The sequence below is a fragment of the Wyeomyia smithii genome, chromosome 3 (genome assembly GCF_029784165.1).
Source record: "Wyeomyia smithii strain HCP4-BCI-WySm-NY-G18 chromosome 3, ASM2978416v1, whole genome shotgun sequence".
NCBI classification, from domain to species: domain Eukaryota; kingdom Metazoa; phylum Arthropoda; class Insecta; order Diptera; family Culicidae; genus Wyeomyia; species Wyeomyia smithii.
In genome coordinates, this window is record NC_073696.1 from 61,116,151 (window position 1) to 61,139,535 (window position 23,385).

The following is a 23,385-nucleotide window of genomic DNA, read 5'->3' on the forward strand; positions in this document are numbered from 1 at the left end:
TACCGATGGTATTTTCCAACATTTTCTGCTCTCTTATTTCCGAAATATGCTTAGTTGAGAGTTCCGTTTAGAAAAACCAACGTGAAACCTTTTTCTAATAGACAAATATTTGAAACAAATTTATTATTTTGGATGGAAACTTTTACCAACACCTTTCCTCAAATGAACTATTAACGTATTATTTTCGTTTTATTTGAACAAATTAGATTATTTTACATATATTCGGGCTTCCAGCAAAATGTGTTCGTAGAAATACAAATGTTTAATGCAAAATTTTTTATAAACATATTAAACTTGATTCAACTGCTGTTTCTGATAAGCGCTACAGAAATCAACATCAGTACCATCTCATCTCGTTGGGTCTGATCTTCCCTAGTACAATTGAGTTGAATCTAGTTTGTAGAAAAATGTACAATCCGGTAATGTGTAGTTAAGTTCCAGAATTATCAAGACTCACAAAGTATCGTACTTATAGAAAAGAGGCTGTTGTTGCGACTGTTTTTTTTTTTGTTTTTCAAATATTTTTATTCTAAAGAATAAATCGATTCTTTCTTTAGAGAGATTTCATGCTTACTGCACTTTGTAGTATTGATGTAGTTCTAAACAAAAACTACTTCAAATCAGATTTACGACGGTCTACGATGAATAAAATTTCCACTGGAAATATGTGAACAAATATTCGTGAAGGTAATTATATTCGCCAAATCTGATTAGTACGCTACTGGATTGGATCACATTTGTGTGAACTTTAGATAACTAACTATCTTAGCATACGTAATACTTTAGCTAGGCAGCTTTAATGAACGTTTGCATCACGCCAGCCCCGGCTCTTATCTTTTGCCACTCAACTTCTTCCAACGTGGCATGGACCACGCTGTGGATTTAGCATCATATCATTCACTTGAATGATATTACTTGGCTAGTACTGACTCTTTCCGTGCTGACAACAAGCATATTTGTGGGCAGATGAGGATGAGAGGCTGTCGTCGCGATCGTGATTGGTCATACGCCAGCTGTAGAGAGGCAAGCGATGATAGTACATACGAATTACTACAAAAGCAATTGCGGTCAAGAGAGAAAAACTTTCAGAATGCAACAGTAATCTTCTCGAGAGGTAGAGGTGTGTTTGCTTCTCATAGTGCAGCGCATCCGTTCAGTGTAGATAAAAAAAAACTTGAATTACATCCAGACAGCGAAGCAGAGTTCGCACGCGCCTGCGACTAGGAACCACTAGGAACGCATGTATGAGCTGTGTTGAAAATATAAATTTATTTAATCCGTCTAATTCTCATTTTTTTATTTAACTAGATTGTAACATTACTTCTTGTACATATTTGGTCCGAAAATGCGCGTAAGTACAATGTTTGAACAGCTCAACATAAAACGTCTCCGCTTATACTCTCTAGGGAACCTCATGCTTCTAGCTGTAACTTTTAAACGCGATCAGATATCAAAAAAATTCTATTGGCACAATATTTCTGAGCGTATGAGCATCCCTAAAATGCAAAAAATCAATTTTTTTACTTGCTAGAGTAGGGTAGCGAACGGCTTCGGCAGGTTTTCTGCAGCAATCTTATAAAGAAACCTGCCGAAGAAAAACACTGCAGAAGCCGTTCGCTACCCTACAACAAAAGATCAAAATTACTGGTCGCAGTGGGGTCCATACAAAAAAGGGTCCCCCCTTGAAAAGAAGCACACCGAACAAAAAAAACTCAGCGAATTCACGATGCGATTTACTTATCGCAAGTCCTCTATATTGATTTTTATTATTCATTATTAAAAATATTTTTAAAGTTCTCCTTTTTTCAGTATATGTGAAATCCTCGCATCATTTCAAATGATAGAAACGGAACTCTGAGACTGCTTCAATAATAGTTTTCTGAATATATAAAATGTTTAAGGGGTAACAAAAAATTGTCTATTTGCATTTGATATAGCAAATAACTTTTAATGCAACAAGAAATATTTGTCAATAGTTATTTAAAATGAAAATATGCTCCAAAACCACGAAAAAAAATATTATTGTAGTATCAGTAAAAAATCGCTTCAGAGCTAAATACAAAAAACGTACAAGCAAATTATCGGTACTACATTTTTTCATCTTCTGCGTTATAACTTATCATTTAATCATACCCTATCGGAATGAAGTTTGCAGGTGGCAGAGATTCAATCTCAATTCCATCTCGCCCAGCAGGTTTAAATACAGTTACAGTCCTTTTGTTTTCCTGTCGTCCTATTCTTTGCCTCTCTCTCTCCGCATATATCTGCCACTCGAATCGATAACAGTAAATAGCAGACGAGAGTGAAACCGTGTCGCCCCTTTGCTGTAATCGTAACACAGAACAGAAGTTAGTCGTCCTGGTTGGGACGCGCGCTACCCTCTGCGCATGTGCTACGCAACTGTTTGGTGTCAGTGGTGAAAATTTCAGGATCTCGCCAACTGTTGGGAATTCCTTAAGTGAAACTACACATCGGGAGCTCGTTATTAACAAAAGCAGGTAAGTTTACAACTGATTGGTTACATGTAGTGTCTATTTCAACAAGGATAATTCGGCAGTGATTTTTATTAGTAAAGCATTCGTTAACATAAGCGTGTAAGCAGTTTTGAAAGCGAAACAATTTCGCATTTGTTTCATCTTTCTGCAACAGGATACTCGTCGCAATGAGCTGCCAAGGCGATTGCTCCGAATTGGGGCCACCGCCCGATATGATACTATCAATGCCTCCGCCACCATTGTCATCGTTTTTGCTGCCTCGGAATGCATTGGCTCCTCGGCCACCCAACAGCTCATTGTCCTGCATCGCAGCGTTTATGTGCGAGCCGTCCTTCAAACCTAACGAGCAATCCGGGATGGATTTCATCGAGCTGTCAGGGAATGGTGAATAATTCAAATCGATTTTTTCGTTCTCGGCGGTGATAATTGTTTGCTTTTCTTTCATGTGCCGCCGCCATGATTTCCTAACTGCAGGTATGGATGATACATGGGTATTTGTACTGGTTTCATCCTGTGTTGGTGTGCTGCTGTTAGGTGCTCTCCTGGCAATGATACTAATTAAATGCAGAGAGTATGAGCTATTTGCTTTAGAGCAAAAAGGACAAATTACTTACACTTCCTGTGCTTACAGCGCTTACAATTACTCGTATCACGATAGTAATTTGAAGCACCCACCACTAGCCTCACTAAACGAGCCCCATCTCGGTACCACCAAGTCTGGATTTATGCCAGGCACTATCCTGTATCCGACCAATCAGCAAATTGTAACCGACAATCGTACCCTTTGGGCAACGCTAACCCCCCACGGAACGACACAACATTTTATATCGGACTCATACTGTAACCCCGAAGACCACTACGAAGTAATCGACTATGGTCGCAAACATGAACAATACATTCCGTCTACACAAAACACTATCGTCAAAAACAAGAATTCCTTCGAGAACTCCGGCTTCGTAGATTACGACTACGAAGATCCGACACCACTAATGGAATCGTACAATAATTTTGATGATATGGACTCTGGCTACCAAGAGCCACAGGAAGTAATTGGGTCACTCAATCGGAACCGCTCAATTGTATCGTCGCCAACCAGGATTGAGAATCCTAATCTGGCTCCACTTAATCTCTATCCGACGCATCGCAGCAATAGCACGCTAAGCAAGAAAAATACCACGCTCAGTAGACGCATCAGTGATATCAAGAATTAAAATGCAAACGTGATTTGTGAGGAAGCAGAAAAAAAATCAATAACATAGCACTCAAGCTTTTCCTTTTGATAAGGTGATAATCAACTGAAATTCCTACAAGTTAGTATCTTTAATCCAGCCAGATGAAAATCAGAGCAAAGGCTTCATCAAAGAAGCCAGTATTTTTTCGCGCTGCAGGTTATTTTTCGTAATTTTTTTAACACTACTTATATACGAAAGAATAGAGGATATGCTGCTTGAATTTTACTTGTAACTTCAGGCGGTGCGGCAGATATTAGAACTTGCTTATGCATTCGATTACTATTGTTTGCACACATAAACCGTATGGATGTCTATGCAGTAGGGAATAAATAAAACAAATACACTAACGGAGGAGCCGTTTTAAATCTGTATCGAGAACAGGACGTTAGCAGAGTGGAACTAAGTCGTCAAGCGAAATGTGTAGCAATTAGAACATTCATACCGTACGTAACTCATACCAATCAACGCAATAATCTAAATAACTAACAAGGTTAAGATTCCTATAATAACACAGAAAATCACGAGTGAAAATAGCTCATCGAAGCAAACACATTGAATTGTCATTTATTCGTACCTTCTTGATATGAATAACGCTGAAAACAATAAAACTGGTTTGGTGTGTATTTTTAAATTCCAAAAATTACCGGAGTGGAATCTGTTTCATTTCATCACAAAGGTCCGGGGATCCGATTTTAGTAGTCGAAATTCTGAACCTGATTGTTTGGTGAAAGGGTGCAATAGAGAATTTTTAGTTGCTTTAAAGCGGAACTAGGGTAACGGGGGTATTTTGGCCCGCTTTAAGAAGTGGTTGCACAACTTTGTGAAAAAAACATGTTCTTTTTTTCAACTAAATATTTGTTCTATCATACCATTGTTGAGAGCTAGATGTCTCCGTTGCAATACATCGTTCAACAAGGCATTTTTATTGGAAAATATCCTAGCAATATCAAAATTTCTTCGAAGCGCTAAAACATATTTTGGATCACCAAGTTTATGTTTTGGCCCACCTCTGTATTTAAAATCGTGTGATGAAATATTTCGGACTAATCACATTTTAGATTATCATCGATCTTTTCAGAGTGGAAATAGTGAATTTGACGGGAGCATCCTTCTGTCGTAAAGTTTTCGCAATTTAAGACATCTGAAAATCAAAAGATCGGGCTTATATCAGTTTTGCAGGCATTTACAACCAGTTAATTATTGTTAAATGTAATAAATTGGGAAATAATTACCTGTAAGTTGCTACAAGCTGCTTCTCCGTTCAGCGCGCACCGGCCGAATGGTTAACAGAGAGCTGTCAAAACTTGGCATGGCCAAAATATGTTCGCTTTGGACAAAGACCGACATATGTCGGCCATGCCTTAAACTATTATTTTAACTTACTTACTTACTTTACTTTTACATCACCACAGTGAACATGAGGATATATTTTCACAGGTAAAGTATTAACTAGTTCCGAGTCAAGGGATTTTGAAAATTTGAAGTCAACCATGTGGTAGCTCCTGCATACCTCCAAGTCTGGTCTCGACTGTTATGAATGCAAATGAAACTTTACTGATATTTGAATAGTATTTATGCGGATTTAGACATGGAAACATTGTTCTTTGAACAGTTATGATATGTTTTCTGCCTTTCCGATCAAAATTATTTCATAGAACAAATTTCAGGAGATCAAATGAAAAAAATAAAGCCTAGCTAAATCATGATGAAAATTATAAAATGAGATTTTTCTCAACTAATATCGTATCCGGAACTTTTATTTTTTTTTTTCAAAAAGCCTACAATGTGAAAAATATTACTCCATGAGAATTCTTCTGTTTTTAATTTTTCTTCTATGAAATTCCGATTAGCAAATTTTAGTAAGTGCAATTCAAGGTCGATTTACATCACCGTTTTGTGGAAGGAACATGGCCTTCCAGCCGAACTTCTCGAAGCCAGGAGTGAGCAGCTGTTGCGTGCAATCCCTTGGCTTATCTTAAAAGTTTGGGTCGAAGACAAATTTTCAGCGGACTGGTTGAATGGACTCCCAGTGCATAAAAAGAACCACTGATTCGATTGCAGTAACTATCTCTCCAGTATTCTGTTTCATGGACTAAGACCGAGCACTAATACTGTTTCCGAGTGGGGCGATCTACAACGGACCAAATGTTCACCTTGCTTCAAATCTTTGACAAGTTCAGAAGAGTAAACTTGCAGACTCATCACCAATTTAAAGATTTCAAGGCGGCATACGATTCAGTTAAGCCCAAAAAGTTTTGACAGATTAAACACATCATTAAACGCAGTTTTTCAACAAATCCGATTAAGCTGATTCGTGACGGTTTTTCATCATGCTCCAGGATATCGGGTGTACCTTTTAAAAGGGAAGTAACAAGACTTGGATTTATCACCAATTCTACCAACTCTAACAGAGCGCGGAAGTTCGTTGAGTCTTGGTACTTAGATTGTGATAGATAGGGATATCTTTGAAGTGTTGTACTTTGGTAATCTAGTGACGTTTGTTAACGATTTTAGCTGCGGAGTGAAGAGCCGGTTTGCGTATCCGCACGAAATTTGCGCTCGAACTGCGGTGATGCCGATACTTCTAACTGTCCTCTAATACATAATCATGCTCTTGGGTTAACCGTTGGACCGAGCATGTACGAGTTTTGCGTGGGATCGGACGCTAACCGCGTCAAAGTCGCTGAGCATCGCATGTCCGATATCGCGAAAGAGTCTAGGCGCAGCCTTACATCTGACAAAAACAGGACGAAGAGGCCAATAAAGCCCAGACTTTACGGCGCAGGGATAGCTGACTGATGGAAGAAAAAAATATTAGGGGCTTTATTAATGCGGTTCTTAAGATTTAAAGCATTTTGAAACTTCAAACGCGTTTTTCTCAAAACCATGTTTTCAAAATCGGCGAGCAGTAGAACTGAAAAAGTTTACGTCCGATTGACTTGAAATTGTAACTGTAGCTTCTTCATTAGATTTTCTAGTGAAGAACACACGATTTTAGCGATTGATTAACAACAACAAAAGTTATAAACAATCAAAGTCGTTTTTTTTTGTCGAAAAAGATTTTTTTCTTCCAAACCGTCATGAAATCATGAAAAAACCTTGTTTTCTTGAGCGTTTGGTGGATATTACCCCTTAAATGCATTTTCCAATTCATTTCCCGATGGAAGTTTTCTAGAAATCTCTTGAGTCGCATAAATTCAGTTGTCTACTAAAGGGCGGAGTACATTTAAAGTAGTTTTACTCTATACTACCGATCAGTGTTTCTACAAACTTCTATGAAAAATATAATTTCAAAATTTCAGCTTGTGAGTGCCCTCATGATTTTTTTGAAACTTTTGCTTAAGGGGTTATATACCTTTTTGCTCGAGGAAAAGAAACAAAGTTTGGATTTTTTTAAGCGTGTAGCACCTATTTTATTGCAGAAAACTGGTATTTTTCTGAGAGTTTAGTTATTCAACAACAACAATCATGTTTGTTTATAATAAATACCAATTATTGGCCGTTTCCCCGAGACGCATAGGTTTGCTGCGGTGTTTACGATAGCGACGCAGCAGATCAACTGAAATAAAAAAAAACTCATATTTCCAAAATTAGGCTTCGTCATTCCAAAAAGAAACATCGCACCAACTAGGTAGAAGTAACATGCGTTTTATTAACAAGAATAATCCTTACACAAGCCCATCACTGCTTAATGTCCGTCGCTTTTTGGAGCTCTTTGAGGGCCAAATCAATCTTCTCATACTGTATGTTATTTTTTCTTATAGCTTGTTCCTTTTCGTACTGCTTCTGGTTCCTTAGAAAAGGTGCGAGTAGCCGTTGATCGTTTACCTGTCCCCCACCGGTCAGTATACTGACCGTGTATGCAACAACAAAATAAATTATTACTCCCAGGAAAGCATAGTACATAAAGCTTAGCTTAAAAATCTTTGGTACTTCATCACGAACAACCGAGGATACCGGTGTTACCAGTGTGATGTTATGAAGTATACTAGCCTCACAACCGTCGACCCGGAACGGCAGCGGCGGGTGCTTTGGGTTCATCTGTGCTCCCACCATAATCGTACCGATAGATAAGACCGAAGCAATGGAACCAGCAATCACTCCCTTGGTATTAATGACCGTGGATATCATCCCGGATGTAAACATTCCCAGTAGGGTTCCGGAGGTAATTCCTGATAGTGAGATAGCCATATGCATCACCTGGCCTAGTTTCTCAACTACGAAAACAAGTCCAATAACGACGACTCCCAGCAAGATAACCAAGCACTTCATCACGTTACTCGCAGTTTTTTCACTTGACTTCGGGAAGCGAACTCGAATGAAGTCCTCGTAGATTGTCCCGGCCAGAGTGTTAAGTACGGATGACATCGTTGACAGCGCAGCCGAAAATATTCCTGAAACAAAAAGCCCTGGCATTCCAGGAATTTTTCCGCCAACGTCCATTATAAAATAAGGAAGCATCTGATCTAACTTGTTTATTGTTTTGATCGTGTAGGGATCACACGTTTCGTATTTTGCGTACATGATCAGCCCAGTGATAACAGAGCAGATTTTGATAAAAACCAAACCGAAGGTGAAAATTGTGAGAGATTTTCTGGCAACCTTAAAGTCCGGAACAGCCAAAAACCGCTGCACACAACCCTGGCTCACGCCAAGCTGGGCAACCCAGATTGTAGTCAAACCTAAAGAGACCGCCCAAAAGGATGTCCTTACAAAAGGGTCTGGATTCATGCTGAAATTTGCTGAAAGTTATTCAATGGTCTCGTTTTATACAGTCCAGAAACTTACTCAAAGAATATTAGCCTGCCGCCTCGATCGGCGGCAGCCCATACTTCGGAAATCCCACCGACGTTAATGACTCCTAGGACAATGATCACCAACGTGGCTCCTACCATCAATACGAACTGAAGCGTATCGGTCCAGACTACAGCCCGCAAACCTCCGACAGTGGTATAGAAAATGCATACCACCGAAATGAGCGGTGTGATGAGATGCAGATTAATCCCTGTGACTTGACTGAATGCCAATGCCGGCACGTAAATCACGATAGGCAGGTAAATCAAACAGGACAGTGCGTAGACGAAACTGGCAGCCGATCGGACGGTTCGATCAAACCGCTGCTGAAGATAGGTGAACGCCGAAGTCAACTGAAGATCGTAGAACACCGGAAGATAGATTTGGTCCATTAAAACGAAGACCTGGAATAGAGAGGAGAGGATAAAAGAGTATATTTATAACATAGAAAACTATAAAACAAAACTTTTTGATACATTAATATAAACTAACAAAAAGTAACCTCTCGATCTCGTTGAGAATCGGTTCGAATGATCGAACTTTTTGCACAAAAGCAAAAGTAAATAAGATCCAAGCGTAAACGGTGTCATTTCACTACAACTTGACAATGGAAACGTTCACATACACGAGTCGGAACCTTCCAACACCGATAGAGAAAATTTACTACAATCATTAGAGCTCCACGCCAAGCAATTTCCAAGTGACTAGGTGTGTTGGTAAAGATAACCATTGGATCCATTACTGCCCTCCAGAGAAAAAAATTCAACTTCGTTTAAAATTTCATGGTTTTGAGGAAGAATGTTAATCTCTAGAGCATCATCATTGTGATCTCTTCACTCTGACTAAATACAACGTTTGTACATTACACGTACACCACAAATTAGAGGGAATAAAAAAAGTTCTCAAAAGTGCGTAAATTTTTATAACATGGGTACAAGATAAACATTGCGGGGCGACGTAATACTATTTTTAGATCGAATACCGTAGGCGGTTAAATCATGACATATTTATTCGGCAAATGAAACAAAGGTGGGTTGGCAAGGAACGCACTTCTTCATTACACTTTTCATATCATGCCGTACAACAGTAAGACGTAGTGCTTCTTCAAAAAACATGAAACTACGTTTTTTCCTCTTTCGTGGGCTTGGCCGGTTTTTCACGCTGTGAAGGGTTTAATTAAATACACCTGGTCGGTATTATTGAAACTAAACGAAATCGCCACGAAGAAACTGTATCAAAACTCTCGACGCGATGCGGCACCAGAGCGTGATCCTGCAAAACGAAAACGCTTTGTCTCACGTTGCCAGACTCGTTGAAACATACTTGAAAATGCTTGGACTAGATGTCTTACTGTATTTTTCATCATTCCGTCAAATTACTAGTTTCATGCGATACACGTGGTTTGATCAATCAACAGTATCGTACATATAAGGCAAGGTTTTTGATTTCTGCGTTTAACTTCCTCTCGTTATATGGGAATCGAACTGCAAATTGCGCCTTAAATAAGCTGATTTCATGCAAGCCTGAGAAAGAAGATACTTCACTTGTATCCGCTAACTTGCATGCAAACCGCTTACATTGATTCTCTTGTGCAAGGGCCAAGGATGGAAAAACTCGTATCGCATAACTATCATTCGGGTATCATTTCTGAACGTGCTATTTATAAGCTTACAATCCTAGCAAACCATCGCTATTAAAAGTTACACATTCTCATGCTTGCAAGAGACAACTTAGAGCAAATAAATATATGGTAGCTTTCTTTGATGTTTTTGTTTCAGTATTGCCTGCTTTAGGCGGAGCGAGCAGCATATAGCGAGTGTTTCACGAAAGAATCGTAAACGATTGCACTCAAGCGATCGAAATGATTCTTTCAAATGTTGGTTGCTTGTAGGCGTAATTCGGCTACTCTACGTCGTGCTTTTACCGTGATATACCACGATGATTCTTGGTGATTTCAAGTATCAGATGCTAATGCACCATGCTACATTTTCCGTAAGCATTGATCATACCTATTTGCTCCGGCAAGCAAACATTTGAACGCAATCTAACGTTCATTTGGATTCATAATTTTGTATCACTGGCGATAATATCTCAAAGCTTCTCGCGATAATGTTGAATGCAAGTGAACTTGGATATAATAAATACTATCCTGTTTGAATTATTCATTCTCCTTCTATGGTATTCGGAACTCTTAGAAGCGTAAAACAATCAGCAGCGTTTCTATGGAAAACTTGTACGCGAGTGGAAATAGTTGAACGATAACTGATAAATCAAAGAACACATTTGCATGAAATATTGCTAGTGAGTGAACTTTTCCATGCTTGGCAAGGGCATTGCATTCGTATACGAGTCGCAACGCTATTGCTATGCTTGAATGATACTAATTGTCATTTTTAAGCATTGTGGATGGTAACTTACTTAAAAAAGCAATGAAAACAAAAGCTGATACTTACTATGAACGCACAAATAATACACATTGCATATTGAGTACCGTGTGCATAAAGTTCTGAAGGTACACCGAGCAGCGTAATTCCCGATACATGTCTGAAACAAAAACAATTGACTTAGAAACGTGCCTTTTTGCAAGTGTCGTCGAACTTACGATGCAATGAGAGATGCTGAAACGGGAAATTTACTCATGGTCTTTCCACCTAGCAAATATTCCTTGGTGTTGTTCTGCTTGATTTTCGACATAAAACCAAAGTAAACCCCTATCAGCGTAGACAGCAGCAACATCAGGACGAAGATAGTGTAATCGTAGTAGGAGAAGTGGAGACTCATAATGGCGACCGTGGGAGTTGCAGTCGTTGTCGCGATTGGCGCCATAGAAGCCATAAACTCCGTAGTAGTTTGATGCTGTACCGAAATCGAACTACTTGTTAACATCGTAGTTGATGTGAGAGCTTCGGTAACCTCACTACTCAGAAAATTCAATACAGTTGTTAATGGTGTATCTGTAGAGCTGTGTGAGTCTCTCAAGATACTGGAGGTGGTCATTACACTAGGCCCACTCTCTACGATCTCTTCCAAGATGACGGCTTCCTCCTCCATTGTGTATAGGATAAACTTTCGCTGTGGACAAAACAGTTATTAAATTTTTTTTGATTATTAACAGCAAAGTTAATGAGTATTAAAAAGAAAGCCTTGTCAATGCCGAAGTTTAATGGTAATCTATCATACTAGGATAAGTACCTTTGTAAGTTTACTGTTACTGTTTCAAAAAAATAGAGAATCAATTAATTTCCCGTTTCTGAATAAATGGGGAGTTCGCTATCAAGCAACTTAAAATCTACGCTGGTTTAATAACAACATCTTGTTTACAGCATCCCTGAATCCATCATACTAGATATGACTATGCTAACTAAGCGCAATCAAATTAAGATCGTTACTGAAGGTGTAATTCAAAAATAGCTCACTAATAAGCCTTTGGAATCCCTCTACAAAGTGGTGAAATCAGAACGATCGACGTCACCATGAGAAACCTCCGGCTATCTATCAGCAATGACAGACAAACTTGGCCTACTGCACTTCGCGTGCCGCGTTGCCGCCGACGCCACTGTTTATCTACAACAAGATTTACAAACCCCGTAAATCACCGACGCTTACTTAAACCGTTGACGCAGATTTCACCTCCGCCAGCCCTTGGCCGTCCTCTTTCTGACGAGGTACACTACTTTTGCTAGGCAAACCTGGATGACACTGGAAAATTTCTTCTTTCAGCCGCCACTGACAATGAAAAATCCTGCGTCTGCCACCTGCTTCCAGTTAGCGTTTGTCGCGAAGCAGGAACTGTCGTCTAGCCGAAACGCGTCGGTGTCGTTTGCAGTCTGAAGCTGGACTGACATCTGATTCGAGATGCCACGAGAATAATAATAGGTGGGTAATTGGATCTTCATGAACTACCCCGAGCGATTGCATCCGTCGACATTAGTGTATCAGCTAGGAAGGGAAATCTTCTCGATCAGGAGAAATGCCGCTTCCAGCAGATGGTTGTACTGCGCACGCGAAGATTGGTTGCGATCTTAACATATTTAACCATGTTTTGATTGTTTTAAAACTTGAAATTATAGAATCAACAAATGGGTTTTTTTTTAAACGACTTCACTTGCGAATCGTAGATGCAGTAAATTTTACCCTAACTTTATCTGTGATAAATTTTATGATTTTGTATACACTGTCAGTGCACGAGTGCTTACGGTTAGCGGTTTTGGTTGCTAAGTTTCAACAGGATCGACTTTCGCATCAGCGTGGGGATCAGGCTTGTAAATGGTCACGGTAGAACAACTTTTGACTGCGATAATCGTCTTCTTCTCCTCCTGACGGTGGCAAGCCTCGCTGTCTAAATACATTCTAAAACAAACATGCCAAACGAGTATTCACCACCCCGCCGTTTTTTTTTTTTTTTTCTATAAATGAGAACTACGCACATTGTGTGCGTACTTTTGGAAATTACTAATATCATTGATCGAGTTAATTTTTATTTATCAACATAAATAGAACGAGGTAGACAGAAATAGGCCAAAATAACATCGCCACCCCTCTTTTATGCGAAACTACGCGTTTTTTATTACAATATGGTCTGTGGAACTCTTCCGTAGTTACTACAGTATTTCTTTATGTAGAACAAAAGTGGTTTGTCTGTTTAAAATATGGAAATAAATTGAAAAAATCAACTTGGCTCCCGGATGTTGGGAAAATTATTATTATTGCGAACTACAAAATAAGCTTCTACGGTCTTTTAAATGGTTCAATCAAGTATGTAGACCCATCAATATGACGTATGTGTCGTACCCCAAATTTCACCATCATTGAAGTTTTGATTTTAAGCTATAATTAGTATTAAAATTTCAGGTAAACTTCATTTAATTCGATAGGGGCGAAATGGTCACCTTTAGGTGAGGTGAAATGAGCACACCTTGTCACATAAACTTACCTGAAATTCATCTCAGTAGACTTGTGAGTTTGTCTGTTTCCATAGTCAGTGTTTGTTCACAGTGATGGTGTGAACATATATTAGAAAATCTTTGAGACCGAATCGGCCAGAAAAAGGGACTGCAGGCAGAATTGGCCATCATAAGGCGCAACGGGACATTCACGAAACAAGCCGCCAAGTACACGGCATTCCGCGACAAACGTTGGCCCGTTAGTTGTACTTCTACACAGTTTCAAGAAATGTTCCATAAGAGTGCTCATTATACTCCGTGGGTGCTCATTATGCCCCAGTGGGGTGCTCATTGTGCCCCACACATCGACTGATTGCTGTGTTTTTCACCATTATACGATAAACTTTTCAATTCGTGAGTAGTGTACCTTTAATTATAGTTAGTGAATTCAAGTTTTGCACTGAAGACAGCTTGAAATTTTTGTCGTTTTCCATGCTTAAATCAGCAACCAAGTTAGGGTGCTCATTATGCCCCTATTCCCCCTATATATATTTACCTCGGATGAATGCATGTTTGGAATTTTTATTTTTTGATTGAATCAATAGGAAGGAAATAAATGCAGTGGTTTACCTGCGCCTACTGCGTTTACTCAGTTGTACGTTTTTGGCAGTGTGACTCTTATGTGTGGGCAGTATAGCAAGAACTTGTTCTGCTGAATACTTTTTTGCCAATAATAGATCCTGCTGCTTTTAAAGCGTCTTTTATTTCGTCATTTCGCTATAGAAGAATCGTCAGATATGCTCTTAATAATGTTGAAAGCAGTAGATCTTTGAGTCATGTGTACTGCGTAGCTCAATTTATCCAATGGTAGATTTTCTCTTAGAATTTGCGTTTTGCGTCTCTTGCTTCGAACAAAACAATCATCATTTAAACTGAGTTTTGAAGCGTTGACATCTTAGAGATCGAGTGTTTCTTGGAGAAGATTTGGAGGTTTTTTCAAGTTTTTTCTCCAGAAAAAAATGTTTTTCATGAATCGAATATTTCGTGCATTGCTCAAACAAGCCGAATGGGGTATTTCCGACGAAAGCCGAACGAGTTATCACACAATCTGGAAGAACAAATCAAATTTTTACAATAGATTTATGACAAAGGCATGATAAATGCACTCATTCTCATAAGAATGGGTGAAGATGGGGCAGGTTTTCTTTTTGGTACTTATTCAGGAATACATAACCTTTCGAATGGCAGGTGAATTTTTGCTGGGACTTGTTGAGGACCTAAGCAAAAATCCTCTTATGTAAAAATTTTGTTAATTGAAAGAAACTGAAAAACACGTGTTGATGCATTTTTTAACCTATGCAGTACAGCACTCGCATATACCTTTAAATTTACACACAAGAATAACTTTAAAGTTTCAATAACACCAGTGGAAGTTTATATTTTCAGTAAAACAATTTGTGACTTATTCATGCGCTCTAAACAATACCAAGGTTTTGATAACTACATTCGCTTGTGAACAACTCAGATAAATTCAAGATGGCCGGCATACAATGTAGTAAGTATCAGGGAATGCAAAAAAGTATCAATAGCACGAAGTACACTACCTATAATGGCATATCAGTCCCATCTTAATTTTCATCATGTTGAGAAAACAACGCGTAAAGCTATTTTCCTTGCTTAAGTTATTTCAGTTGTTAAGCGTGGTTTATTCCCATATTTTCGACATAGTATAATGAGATAGAGATTTTCCATAAGTTATCCATAAAAACGACAATAATGCAGGTGGTAGTGGTATGCGATTATAGGAAGTACAATGCAATTTGTATTCCCGTATTTTGGCTATTTTCTTGGCTGGAATACTCTCTTGTGCGTGGCCCCAACAGCCATCTTATGATATGCTGACCAACATCGTGTAATACACACTGAGATTCAGCCCCGATAGAATTCTGTTCCGCCTTAAATCAGGAAGTTAAACAATTTTGTGCTCTTTGAAAGAAAACAACTCACACTTGTGCACGTCTTCAGTAGCATTCTCACTGTCTGTTGGTCCAAACCAACACCAAATAAAAAGAAGCTAATTTTACCTCTCAAACGGGCGACAACCAACATTTTGAATTTTTTCCAGCTCTCTCACTCGACAACCAACACGCTCAGAGAGAAATGAAAATATGTACACTGAGGCCATTTTTTACGCGCATTCCAGTATTTACGCGGTTTTTTATGCAGATTTCTGAATTAACGCGGATTTTCCAGAAAAGTCGTTTCTAGTATCAAAACCTTTATTTAGAGTGTCGAATGAGTTTACTTAATCCAATTACTGAATATTCACTGATTGGCCTAACCTTTTCATATTTTTTCTTAATTTTTAGCTCGATTCGCATGCGGAAATAAACTCCTATTGATTCTTTTCCGAAAAAAATTAGCAAAAATTAATAAAAACGTTTGGCAAATGAAGTTTCTTTGCGCGGTATTTTTGACGTGGATTCGGAATTTACGCGTACTTTTTTTTACGCGCTACGTACCCCCGCGTAAAAAAAGACTTGTGTCTATTTAATATTTTTTTCTCTCTCCTCTTTATGCCAGTATTTTCTGTTCTATTTGTACATGCTCAGTTCAGATGAAGCATCATCACATTACGGCAAAAAACACAAACGCTCCTGAACAACCATTCGACCCCATTTGGTATTTTAAGCTCCTTGGTGTACTAAAAGAAATTGGAGGACAACGAATTGAAAACAGTTGATTTGTATAATGTGGTCCCCTTGGTTCTGTGGTTAGCGATGTCGGTCGGCTAGCTCTCCCACATGGTTGTGATATCGGGTTCGATTCCCGATCAGGTCGAGGATCTTTTCGAGCTGGAAATTTTCTCGACTCAGCACTGGGGCACGGTGTATCGTTGTACTTATCCTACACATGCAAAATGTGCCAAAAACAATATCGATAACGAATTCTCTCAACTAATCTAGTTGATCGAGACCGCATACGCAGGCTTGCGTGCGATGTTGTTGTTTTGTTGATTTGTATAATCAGGAGCATAAGAAAAGTCGACGTAAAAATTGTCGATTTTTTCACACGCACTGACGAAACTATGCATGCAGCATCAATTCATAGTAAACCATGAGTCCGCAGAAAAAAATTGACAGCTCTATCAGTCGAACTCTAACCGTGATGGCGAAAACAGTGAAGCCACACTGTTCAGAAGTGTGCGCGTTCAAAGAACGGTACCACGCCGCGCCAAAAACGAGTATCGTGCGGCACTTTGTGGGCGGATACGCCGTCGTCTTATTGAAGTCCCTTGCGTGTTTCAAACGAGCTTGATACCGCACCCGAAATCATCACACAGCACGGTACACCATCCATCGTGGCCCTAATTGGCCTTGTTAGTTTCGCAGGGAAGCCATTTTCGTCCCTAACTTTCCACAGCTCTACACGGTCAATATGTCTCCCTCATCCGCTGCGCTGACGAAGTTGTTCCTCCTACCGTCTTGGTCCTCTGCCTCTGCGCCATTGGGGGGTTGAAAAAGAAGATGGTCAAGTCGATTTCCCGGCGAATCGCGAGTGATGGACGATGAGATCTATCTCACACTGGATGGCAACCACTGGCAGGGCACTTCAGTTTATTTCGCACGCCAAGTTCCCCAAGAAGGTGCTGCTGTGGCTGACAATCAGCAAGAGGGATGTCAAAGCCGCTCTTCTCTCACTCCGGACTGACCGTGAACGGGGATATTTATAATACGAATTGCCTGCCGTAAGTTGCGTCGTTTATCATAAGGGCAAAGACGCGGTGGTCTAGCTGGATATTGTGTTGGCCCTCTAATCGAAGCGATCGTTGGAAAAGATGAGCCGGCTGAATATCGATGTGATTATCGAGTCGGCGAACCTGCCTATCGGCCCCAGCTGTGTCCCATCGAGAATATCTGAGCAAATCTGAAGCGTAAGATCTACTCCAATAAACAATAGCGGAATGTTAACCCGTAAAAATTGAAAAGTAGATAAAAACTCAATCATAATCAAACCTGATGGCGTCTCATCCAAATAATTCATTTTCTATTCTGAGCTTAAATAGTTCAAATCCAGATCTCATGCATTCTAGTTCGTTCATGTTATCGACATAGGCATAGCCAGGATTTAACGTACGAGAAATTCTGGAAATAAAATTGAAATTGGTCAAAAAAAAGAAACTAAAATAAAGTACTTAGTTTTTTTTTATTCATTTTTTATTAGAATGAAAACCTAAAACTGGGACAATTTTCCGGAAAGTTCAAACGTATGATAGAAATAGAAAAAAAGATTTGATATTATCTAAATGCAGACGTAAGTTTAAAAATTGATCAGTGAAAATGGTATCAACCCATGTGTAGGACGGTTTTTATTTGCTTTGTTGAAAAAAAAAACGCACGGCAGCATATGTCTACATCACGGAAGTATCTTCAATAAAAAAAAACGAGAATGAGCAAATTTGAGTGTATAAACGTAGCGGGTATAATTTATTGCATTTAAAATTATCATTTAAATTTCAGTCGCTGTTAAACTTTATCTTTTGTCGCGTCATCCAGCAGCGGATGCTGGCTTATCTTAGCTTTTAATTTTATGTGACAGTTTGAGTCTTTTTTACAGCGGGCAAACGGTGTCAGCAGTCTTTGATCGGCGACTGTTCCGCCCCCGGTCAATATACTTACGCTGTAGGCTACAACCAGAAAGAGTAGCAATCCCATCAGTGAATAATACATGAAGCTGATTCGATAAATGTACGGTAGCTTTTCTCGTTCTGTTGATGAGTGATGGATCCAAGTTGAATTTAAAGACGAAAGAACACTTTCATCGCATCCATCTCTCCGGAATGGTAGAAAATCATACTGCAATTTCCCGAGGGAAGAAATCCAGAGGGTGATCATGCAACTGATGGAAACCACTACACCGGACACCACTCCTTTCGTGTTGGCTCTAGATGAAATCATTCCCAGTGTAAACATACCCATTACTGAGCCGGATATTACCCCACTGCAGGAAACTACAATTTGAATGACTGATCCCATTTTTTCCACCACAAAAACTAATGCTATTACAATGAGTCCAAGCAAGACGACAATCGCTTTCATTGCCGTACTGGACGATCGCTCCGATGCATTTGGACGGAAAGGACGAATGAAATCTTCGTAGATGGTTCCCGCCAGGGTATTGAGGCTGGACGACATCGTAGATAAGGCCGCCGAGAAGACACCAACTATAAACAGCCCAGGAAGTCCTGGAATTTTTCCACCGGCATCCATCACATAGAATGGCACAATCTGGTCAAGTTTTTGAACCTGTTTGGTCGTTACCGGATCACAGGACTCGTACTTCGCGTACATCAGCAGCCCGATAAAGCAAGCCAACGAATTGATTGTGATTAATCCGAAAATGTATATTTTCAGCGAATTTTTCGCTGCTTCGCGGGTCGGTACAGCGAGAAAGCGCTGGATACATGCTTGGTTTATTCCGAACACCGCAATCCAGTTGGTAGTCAGTCCGAAAACAACACACCAAAATGACGACCGCTGGGTGGGATCCGGGTTCATGCTTTGGTTAAAACGAAAAAATCTGTTAGGTGTGTTTAATTTTAAAATTCACGTTGCTTTTACTTGAAAAACACCAGCCGCCCTCCTCGCTCAGCTCGTCGCCAAATTTCCGTGAAACTGCCAATGTCGACAACACCCAGTACGATAATCGCCAATATGGCGGCTATCATTAACAGGAATTGTACCGTGTCGGTCCAAACAACGGCTCTCAAACCACCAACCGTGGTGTAAAAAATACAGACTATGCACAGAATTGGGGTAACGAGATGCAGGTTGATGCCCGAAACCTGACTAAAGGCCAGAGCAGGAACATAAATCACCACCGGAATTAGGAACAAGGCGGACAGCGCGTACACAAAGCTAGCCGTCTGCCGAACGACGCGATCGAATCGTCTCTCGAGATAGCTAAAGCTCGACGTGAGTTGCATGTCCTGGAAAACCGGAAGATAAATGTAGTGCATCGTGAAACCGACCTAAAAATGAACGTAAACCAATTATTTTATTAAATTTAGAAAAAAATTGCGATGAACTCACAGCTAGTGCAGAGAATACGAACATCCAAATCTGCGTGCCATAGGCGTAAATATCGGTTGGCACACCAAGTAGACTGATCCCGGAGACAGAGCTAGAATTAAAGTAAGAAACATCACATGTGAAAGCTGTTCAATTTTGCTGTGAATTCACTTACGTCGCAATTAGCGATGCTGCCACCGGGAATTTGGGCATAGATTTCCCACCAAGTATGTATTCCTCCACATTGTCCTGTTTGATTTTCGAGCAAAATCCGAAATAGATGCCAATAATAACCGAAATGGCCAGCAGAGCTACAAATATCCCATAATCAAAGAGGGTAAAACGTAGAACATGGTGTCCCGCATCGCTCAATGTGCTGCGCAATGTGCTCAAACTGTTCAACGCTGTCTCTGTAGTAAGCGCGACGTCCAGATTCATAATTTATCCTAAACTATCCCCAACAGCAGACGGAACTAAACTGTCCGGCGTAAATCTTCTACAAGCAGATATGATAAGATGGGGCTAGCATCAATAAAAGTTTGTTTGGCTAAAGATAAAATTCATTCCACTGCTAAGCATGATTGGTCGGATAAAATGAGAAACTGTCGAATCATTTAATTTCTATGAATATACTGTATACTATATCAGCTTTCCGCTGTAATCTTTTATTAAACATATAGACTCCAAAAATGCTTGTTTCAAGGTGAACACAAAAACGATACCAATAAAGCATAATTTTTACACTCATTTCAATTCATACAATTTTCCTTTCTAAGCTAATAAGTCTCATGAATAAGTAGTTTGCTCTAAAAGTTTGTAATAATATTCCGCTGTTTTCTTTTTTTAGCTTTTGAAATAAATTGCACAGAAATATTTTATCCCACTAAAGATTCCTACACAGCCTTTTAAAACAAGGATTAATGGAAATATACAAAGTTCGGTCCTAGCAGTTAGCGCCACTACTGTCGCGCTCTCCCTTGCAAGCCTTACTTCGCCTGCACAACTGCAAAACTATTTCACCCGATTTGATGCTTTTGAACATTTTGACAGCCTCCAGGTGCGTTAGATCGTGACAAACCTGTCCGTTAACGGCCAAAACCTCATCGCCCGCCTTCAGTCGTCCATCGTCGGCAGCTTGCCCAGTTGGTAGAATGCTCTTGATGAATATACCCAACGCCCCTCGTGGACTATCCCGACCTCCGACGATCGTGAAACCCAGTGACTTCTTGCCTGGGCCCTTCTCGAAAGTGACCGTATGAAACGAACAAAGCGAGCTTTTAGGCCGCCTTGGAAGCGTGCAAAAATTGGTCATAGTTTTGTCCATCTCAAGCGAACCGGTGCCACTGCTCGTTTCTGCGTCATCGGAAGCGCCACTGCTGAGTTCCAGCTTCTCATCGTCGCACAGATTCATCGTGCTTTTGGTTACGTGGTCCACACTGTACGCCGGGGTCTGTTTGCCAACCAGCGAGCGTCGTACCAACTTCGACCCATTGCTGGCGCCACTGTTCACGGCGTTTTTCTGGAACGAACGTCGCTTGATGCAGTCCAGCGATGGAGGCTGTGAGTCCACCTCGATGCTGGGCATGTCGGTCGGCGAGGGAGATTCTTGCCGCTTGCAGGCCGAGATTGAGAGGGGTTTCTGGCGACGTGGCGTTCCCAGCGTGTTGAACTTGCTGCCGTCGATTCTGAAATAGTGGGAATGTTGGAATGAATGTCAGTATTGTGATCTTCTGATAAATTAAAAATTGAAGCCAAGGGTAAACTATTTCAAAGCATTCTACTCAGCGCGATACTGAAAATTAGAAATTTACTGACTAAACTATCACTATGTACTTCAAATTTCATTCAGCTGTTCAATCGGACTTCAGGAAGTGGACCTTTAAAGTTTCACTTTTTCGGGCCATTAAAAAATGCCAAAAATGATAATTTTTGAAAATTTATCTCAGAAAAGTATGAAATCTGATGTTATCAAAAAAAAAAAAAAAAAAAAAAAAATATATATATATATATATATATATATATATATATATATATATATATATATATATATATATATATATATATATATATATATATATATATATATATATATATATATATATATATATATATATATATATATATAGGGAAAAAAATATAGAGAAACAGTAAATATGCATAGTTGAAATTGACTGCCGAGTCTCGGTAATTTATTGTCGAGAACGGCACCATTAAGTTCTCGGTTAGAAAAAATGACAGCTGTTACATTTTTTTCGTAATTCTCTGTTCAAGTGTGATGTTACGGTTGCCAGTTCTCTGTACCTATAACATAATATCTGGTTCCACGGATTAATGCGAATTAACTACGAGCCTGCAGAATTAGTTTTAAGCCGGTGTGAAGTGACGCTTACACCAATCATCGATTTTATGCAACACTGGCACAACTCCAAATTTTGCATTATTGAGTTTTTGGTGGCAAACAATGCCAAATACTGTTCAGTTTATCCCACGAAACCCCGTTTCCTAAATTCACAACTCCTCCAGAGTTATAAGTAGAAGCCTTTGCAGTACAAATCGAAATTTCTTCGAAAAGTTGATGAGAATAAGGTTTTAACATGTACAACGTGATCATAATCATCAACGTGCTCAAAATCCTTAAAATAAAAGTTTTCTGCCACGACGTTTTTTTTCTCCAAACGATTCTGTCATTTTTTTTTCTAGAAATGAGAACTTCGCACGTTGTGTGTGGAGCTTCTGGAAATCACTTATATCATTGATCTTGTAATAATATTTTCTGCAGAAATAGTATGAAGTAGGTAGAAATAAACCAGAAACGAAACCAAACCAAAACGAATGACAGTGTATCTATTCCATGCATTTTATCTATGTGCGAGAGCCGATAGTCGTTTTACATTTACGAGCAAAAGCCTACTGCGATGCACACTAACGAAGCAAATCAAATATTCAAAATGAATCAAACGACCGTTTAAAAGTCTTTACTCACGAAATGAAATTTACTATTTTTTACCTAGTTTTTAACTAACTTCAATTCTCATCGTGCAACCGATTTAAATTCGGTTTGTTGTATGAGAGAGCATACTTAAATGACGTACCATTTTATTCATTATTTTCACAACCCCTCACCTGGTAGAATTTGGTCACACACTTCCAACCCTTTGAAAAAACGAAGCAATAAAATTGTCCCCTCCCCCCGTTCTAAAAAAAACATACAAAAATAGGAGGTGCAACATAAAAAAAAATAAAAATAAAAATAACCGTGTCAAATTTAATTTTTTTATCACTTATACACTTGTGACAGTATTTCATATGATGTTCACTGCGCTCTGGATTAATGTTTTCTGCTCTGAAGAATTTGTCTCTTATTATAAGGAGGTTTAATTAAAAAAAAGTGATTGATTTTCCAGAACCAGGTTTTTTAGTTCCATTTGGAGACCCAAACAATCCTAAACTTACCAGAGGTCGATTGGTTTTGTCTCCGCTTGGCGCATTACATTTCAAATTTGTATGAAAACTCGTATGGAAAAACCCACTTGTTTGCATTTCTCTTTCGGGGAAGCTCAGCGATGCATTATTAATGCACTACACTACGTAAAAGTATAGTATTTTAGATGCTGAACAACTTTGCCAAAGACGCTAAAGAGCTAGGATGTCCTAAAAAATGTTATAGCCGTTAAAAGTTGAGTACATCGAATTAAATGCTGAAAATCATTTTTTCTGCCAACACTACCTATGTACGGTACATCAGTAGTATTCCCATCAGAAATAACCTGTCGTAAAGAGTTTATACACTTAGCTGAATCAAGCAAACAAATTTAGGTTAATTTCCTGCGCGTAGGTAGTATCTAGAACGTGTTTTAGAGATTACTTCTGAAAGAAATCTGTCTATCGCCGGTGCATTGGCAGTGTTGGC

The 23,385-nt window shown here is 39.4% G+C and overlaps 4 protein-coding genes and 1 long non-coding RNA gene across 15 annotated transcripts in view; 2 read left to right on the forward strand and 3 right to left on the reverse strand.

Annotated features, from left to right (window-relative positions):
* Positions 1-314: 314 nt before the first annotated feature.
* LOC129729678 (uncharacterized) lies at positions 315-2,280 on the forward strand. Its single transcript, XR_008728718.1, has 3 exons — positions 315-1,242; positions 1,309-1,351; positions 1,810-2,280. It is a non-coding gene; the product is annotated as an uncharacterized LOC129729678 (long non-coding RNA).
* Positions 2,281-2,338: 58 nt separating this feature from the next.
* Positions 2,339-4,375, forward strand: LOC129729677 (uncharacterized). 2 transcript variants are annotated; one of them, XM_055688430.1, is made up of 4 exons: positions 2,339-2,498; positions 2,650-2,879; positions 2,970-3,066; positions 3,127-4,375. In XM_055688430.1, the coding sequence occupies exons 2-4, from the start codon at positions 2,663-2,665 to the stop codon at positions 3,704-3,706; spliced, it is 894 nt and encodes a 297-aa protein (XP_055544405.1). In that variant the 5' UTR covers positions 2,339-2,498; positions 2,650-2,662; the 3' UTR covers positions 3,707-4,375. The 2 variants fall into 2 exon arrangements, with proteins under 2 accessions (XP_055544405.1, XP_055544404.1); XM_055688429.1 differs by having other exon boundaries at positions 2,970-4,375.
* Positions 4,376-7,355: 2,980 nt separating this feature from the next.
* LOC129727778 (sodium-coupled monocarboxylate transporter 1-like) lies at positions 7,356-12,370 on the reverse strand. 4 transcript variants are annotated; one of them, XM_055685940.1, is made up of 6 exons: positions 11,938-12,011; positions 11,714-11,732; positions 11,124-11,593; positions 10,975-11,065; positions 8,516-8,925; positions 7,356-8,459 (listed from the first exon to the last, which is right to left on the reverse strand). In XM_055685940.1, exons 1-6 carry the CDS (start codon positions 11,994-11,996, stop codon positions 7,409-7,411), a joined length of 2,100 nt encoding a protein of 699 aa, XP_055541915.1. In that variant the 5' UTR covers positions 11,997-12,011; the 3' UTR covers positions 7,356-7,408. The 4 variants fall into 4 exon arrangements, with proteins under 4 accessions (XP_055541915.1, XP_055541916.1, XP_055541917.1 ...); XM_055685941.1 differs by lacking the exons at positions 11,714-11,732; positions 11,938-12,011 and adding an exon at positions 12,128-12,370; XM_055685942.1 differs by lacking the exons at positions 11,714-11,732; positions 11,938-12,011 and adding an exon at positions 12,106-12,370.
* A 5,492-nt stretch (positions 12,371-17,862) lies between these two features.
* LOC129733195 (sodium-coupled monocarboxylate transporter 1-like) lies at positions 17,863-20,051 on the reverse strand. The gene is made up of 4 exons (XM_055694847.1): positions 19,651-20,051; positions 19,497-19,587; positions 19,026-19,435; positions 17,863-18,963 (listed from the first exon to the last, which is right to left on the reverse strand). Exons 1-4 carry the CDS (start codon positions 19,911-19,913, stop codon positions 17,931-17,933), a joined length of 1,797 nt encoding a protein of 598 aa, XP_055550822.1. The 5' UTR covers positions 19,914-20,051; the 3' UTR covers positions 17,863-17,930.
* A 37-nt stretch (positions 20,052-20,088) lies between these two features.
* LOC129733192 (uncharacterized) overlaps positions 20,089-23,385 on the reverse strand; it is a 163,513-nt gene continuing 160,216 nt past the window's right edge. For all 7 annotated transcript variants that reach the window (XM_055694831.1, XM_055694833.1, XM_055694829.1 and 4 more), the window contains one exon: positions 20,089-21,160. In XM_055694831.1, coding sequence (XP_055550806.1) covers positions 20,419-21,160 — 742 coding nt within the window. In that variant the 3' untranslated portion in view covers positions 20,089-20,418. The remainder of the gene's footprint in view (positions 21,161-23,385) is intronic.

What these genes read in the sequence shown, in the direction of transcription:
- LOC129727778 (XM_055685940.1), bottom strand. Translation starts at nt 11,996, where the DNA reads ATGGTGACGTCGATCGTTCTGATTTCACCACTTTGTAGAGGGATTCCA. An exon ending in TCAGCATCTCTCATTGCATC is followed by an intron (nt 11,066 to 11,123) that starts GTAAGTTCGACG and finishes TTTTTGTTTCAG; the next exon opens with ACATGTATCGGGAATTACGC. An exon ending in GTATTATTTGTGCGTTCATA is followed by an intron (nt 8,926 to 10,974) that starts GTAAGTATCAGC and finishes TCTCTATTCCAG; the next exon opens with GTCTTCGTTTTAATGGACCA.
- LOC129729677 (XM_055688429.1), top strand. Translation starts at nt 2,663, where the DNA reads ATGAGCTGCCAAGGCGATTGCTCCGAATTGGGGCCACCGCCCGATATG. An exon ending in CATCGAGCTGTCAGGGAATG is followed by an intron (nt 2,880 to 2,969) that starts GTGAATAATTCA and finishes TCCTAACTGCAG; the next exon opens with GTATGGATGATACATGGGTA.
- LOC129733195 (XM_055694847.1), bottom strand. Translation starts at nt 19,913, where the DNA reads ATGAATCTGGACGTCGCGCTTACTACAGAGACAGCGTTGAACAGTTTG. An exon ending in GCAGCATCGCTAATTGCGAC is followed by an intron (nt 19,588 to 19,650) that starts GTAAGTGAATTC and finishes CTTTAATTCTAG; the next exon opens with CTCTGTCTCCGGGATCAGTC. An exon ending in TCGTATTCTCTGCACTAGCT is followed by an intron (nt 19,436 to 19,496) that starts GTGAGTTCATCG and finishes GTTCATTTTTAG; the next exon opens with GTCGGTTTCACGATGCACTA.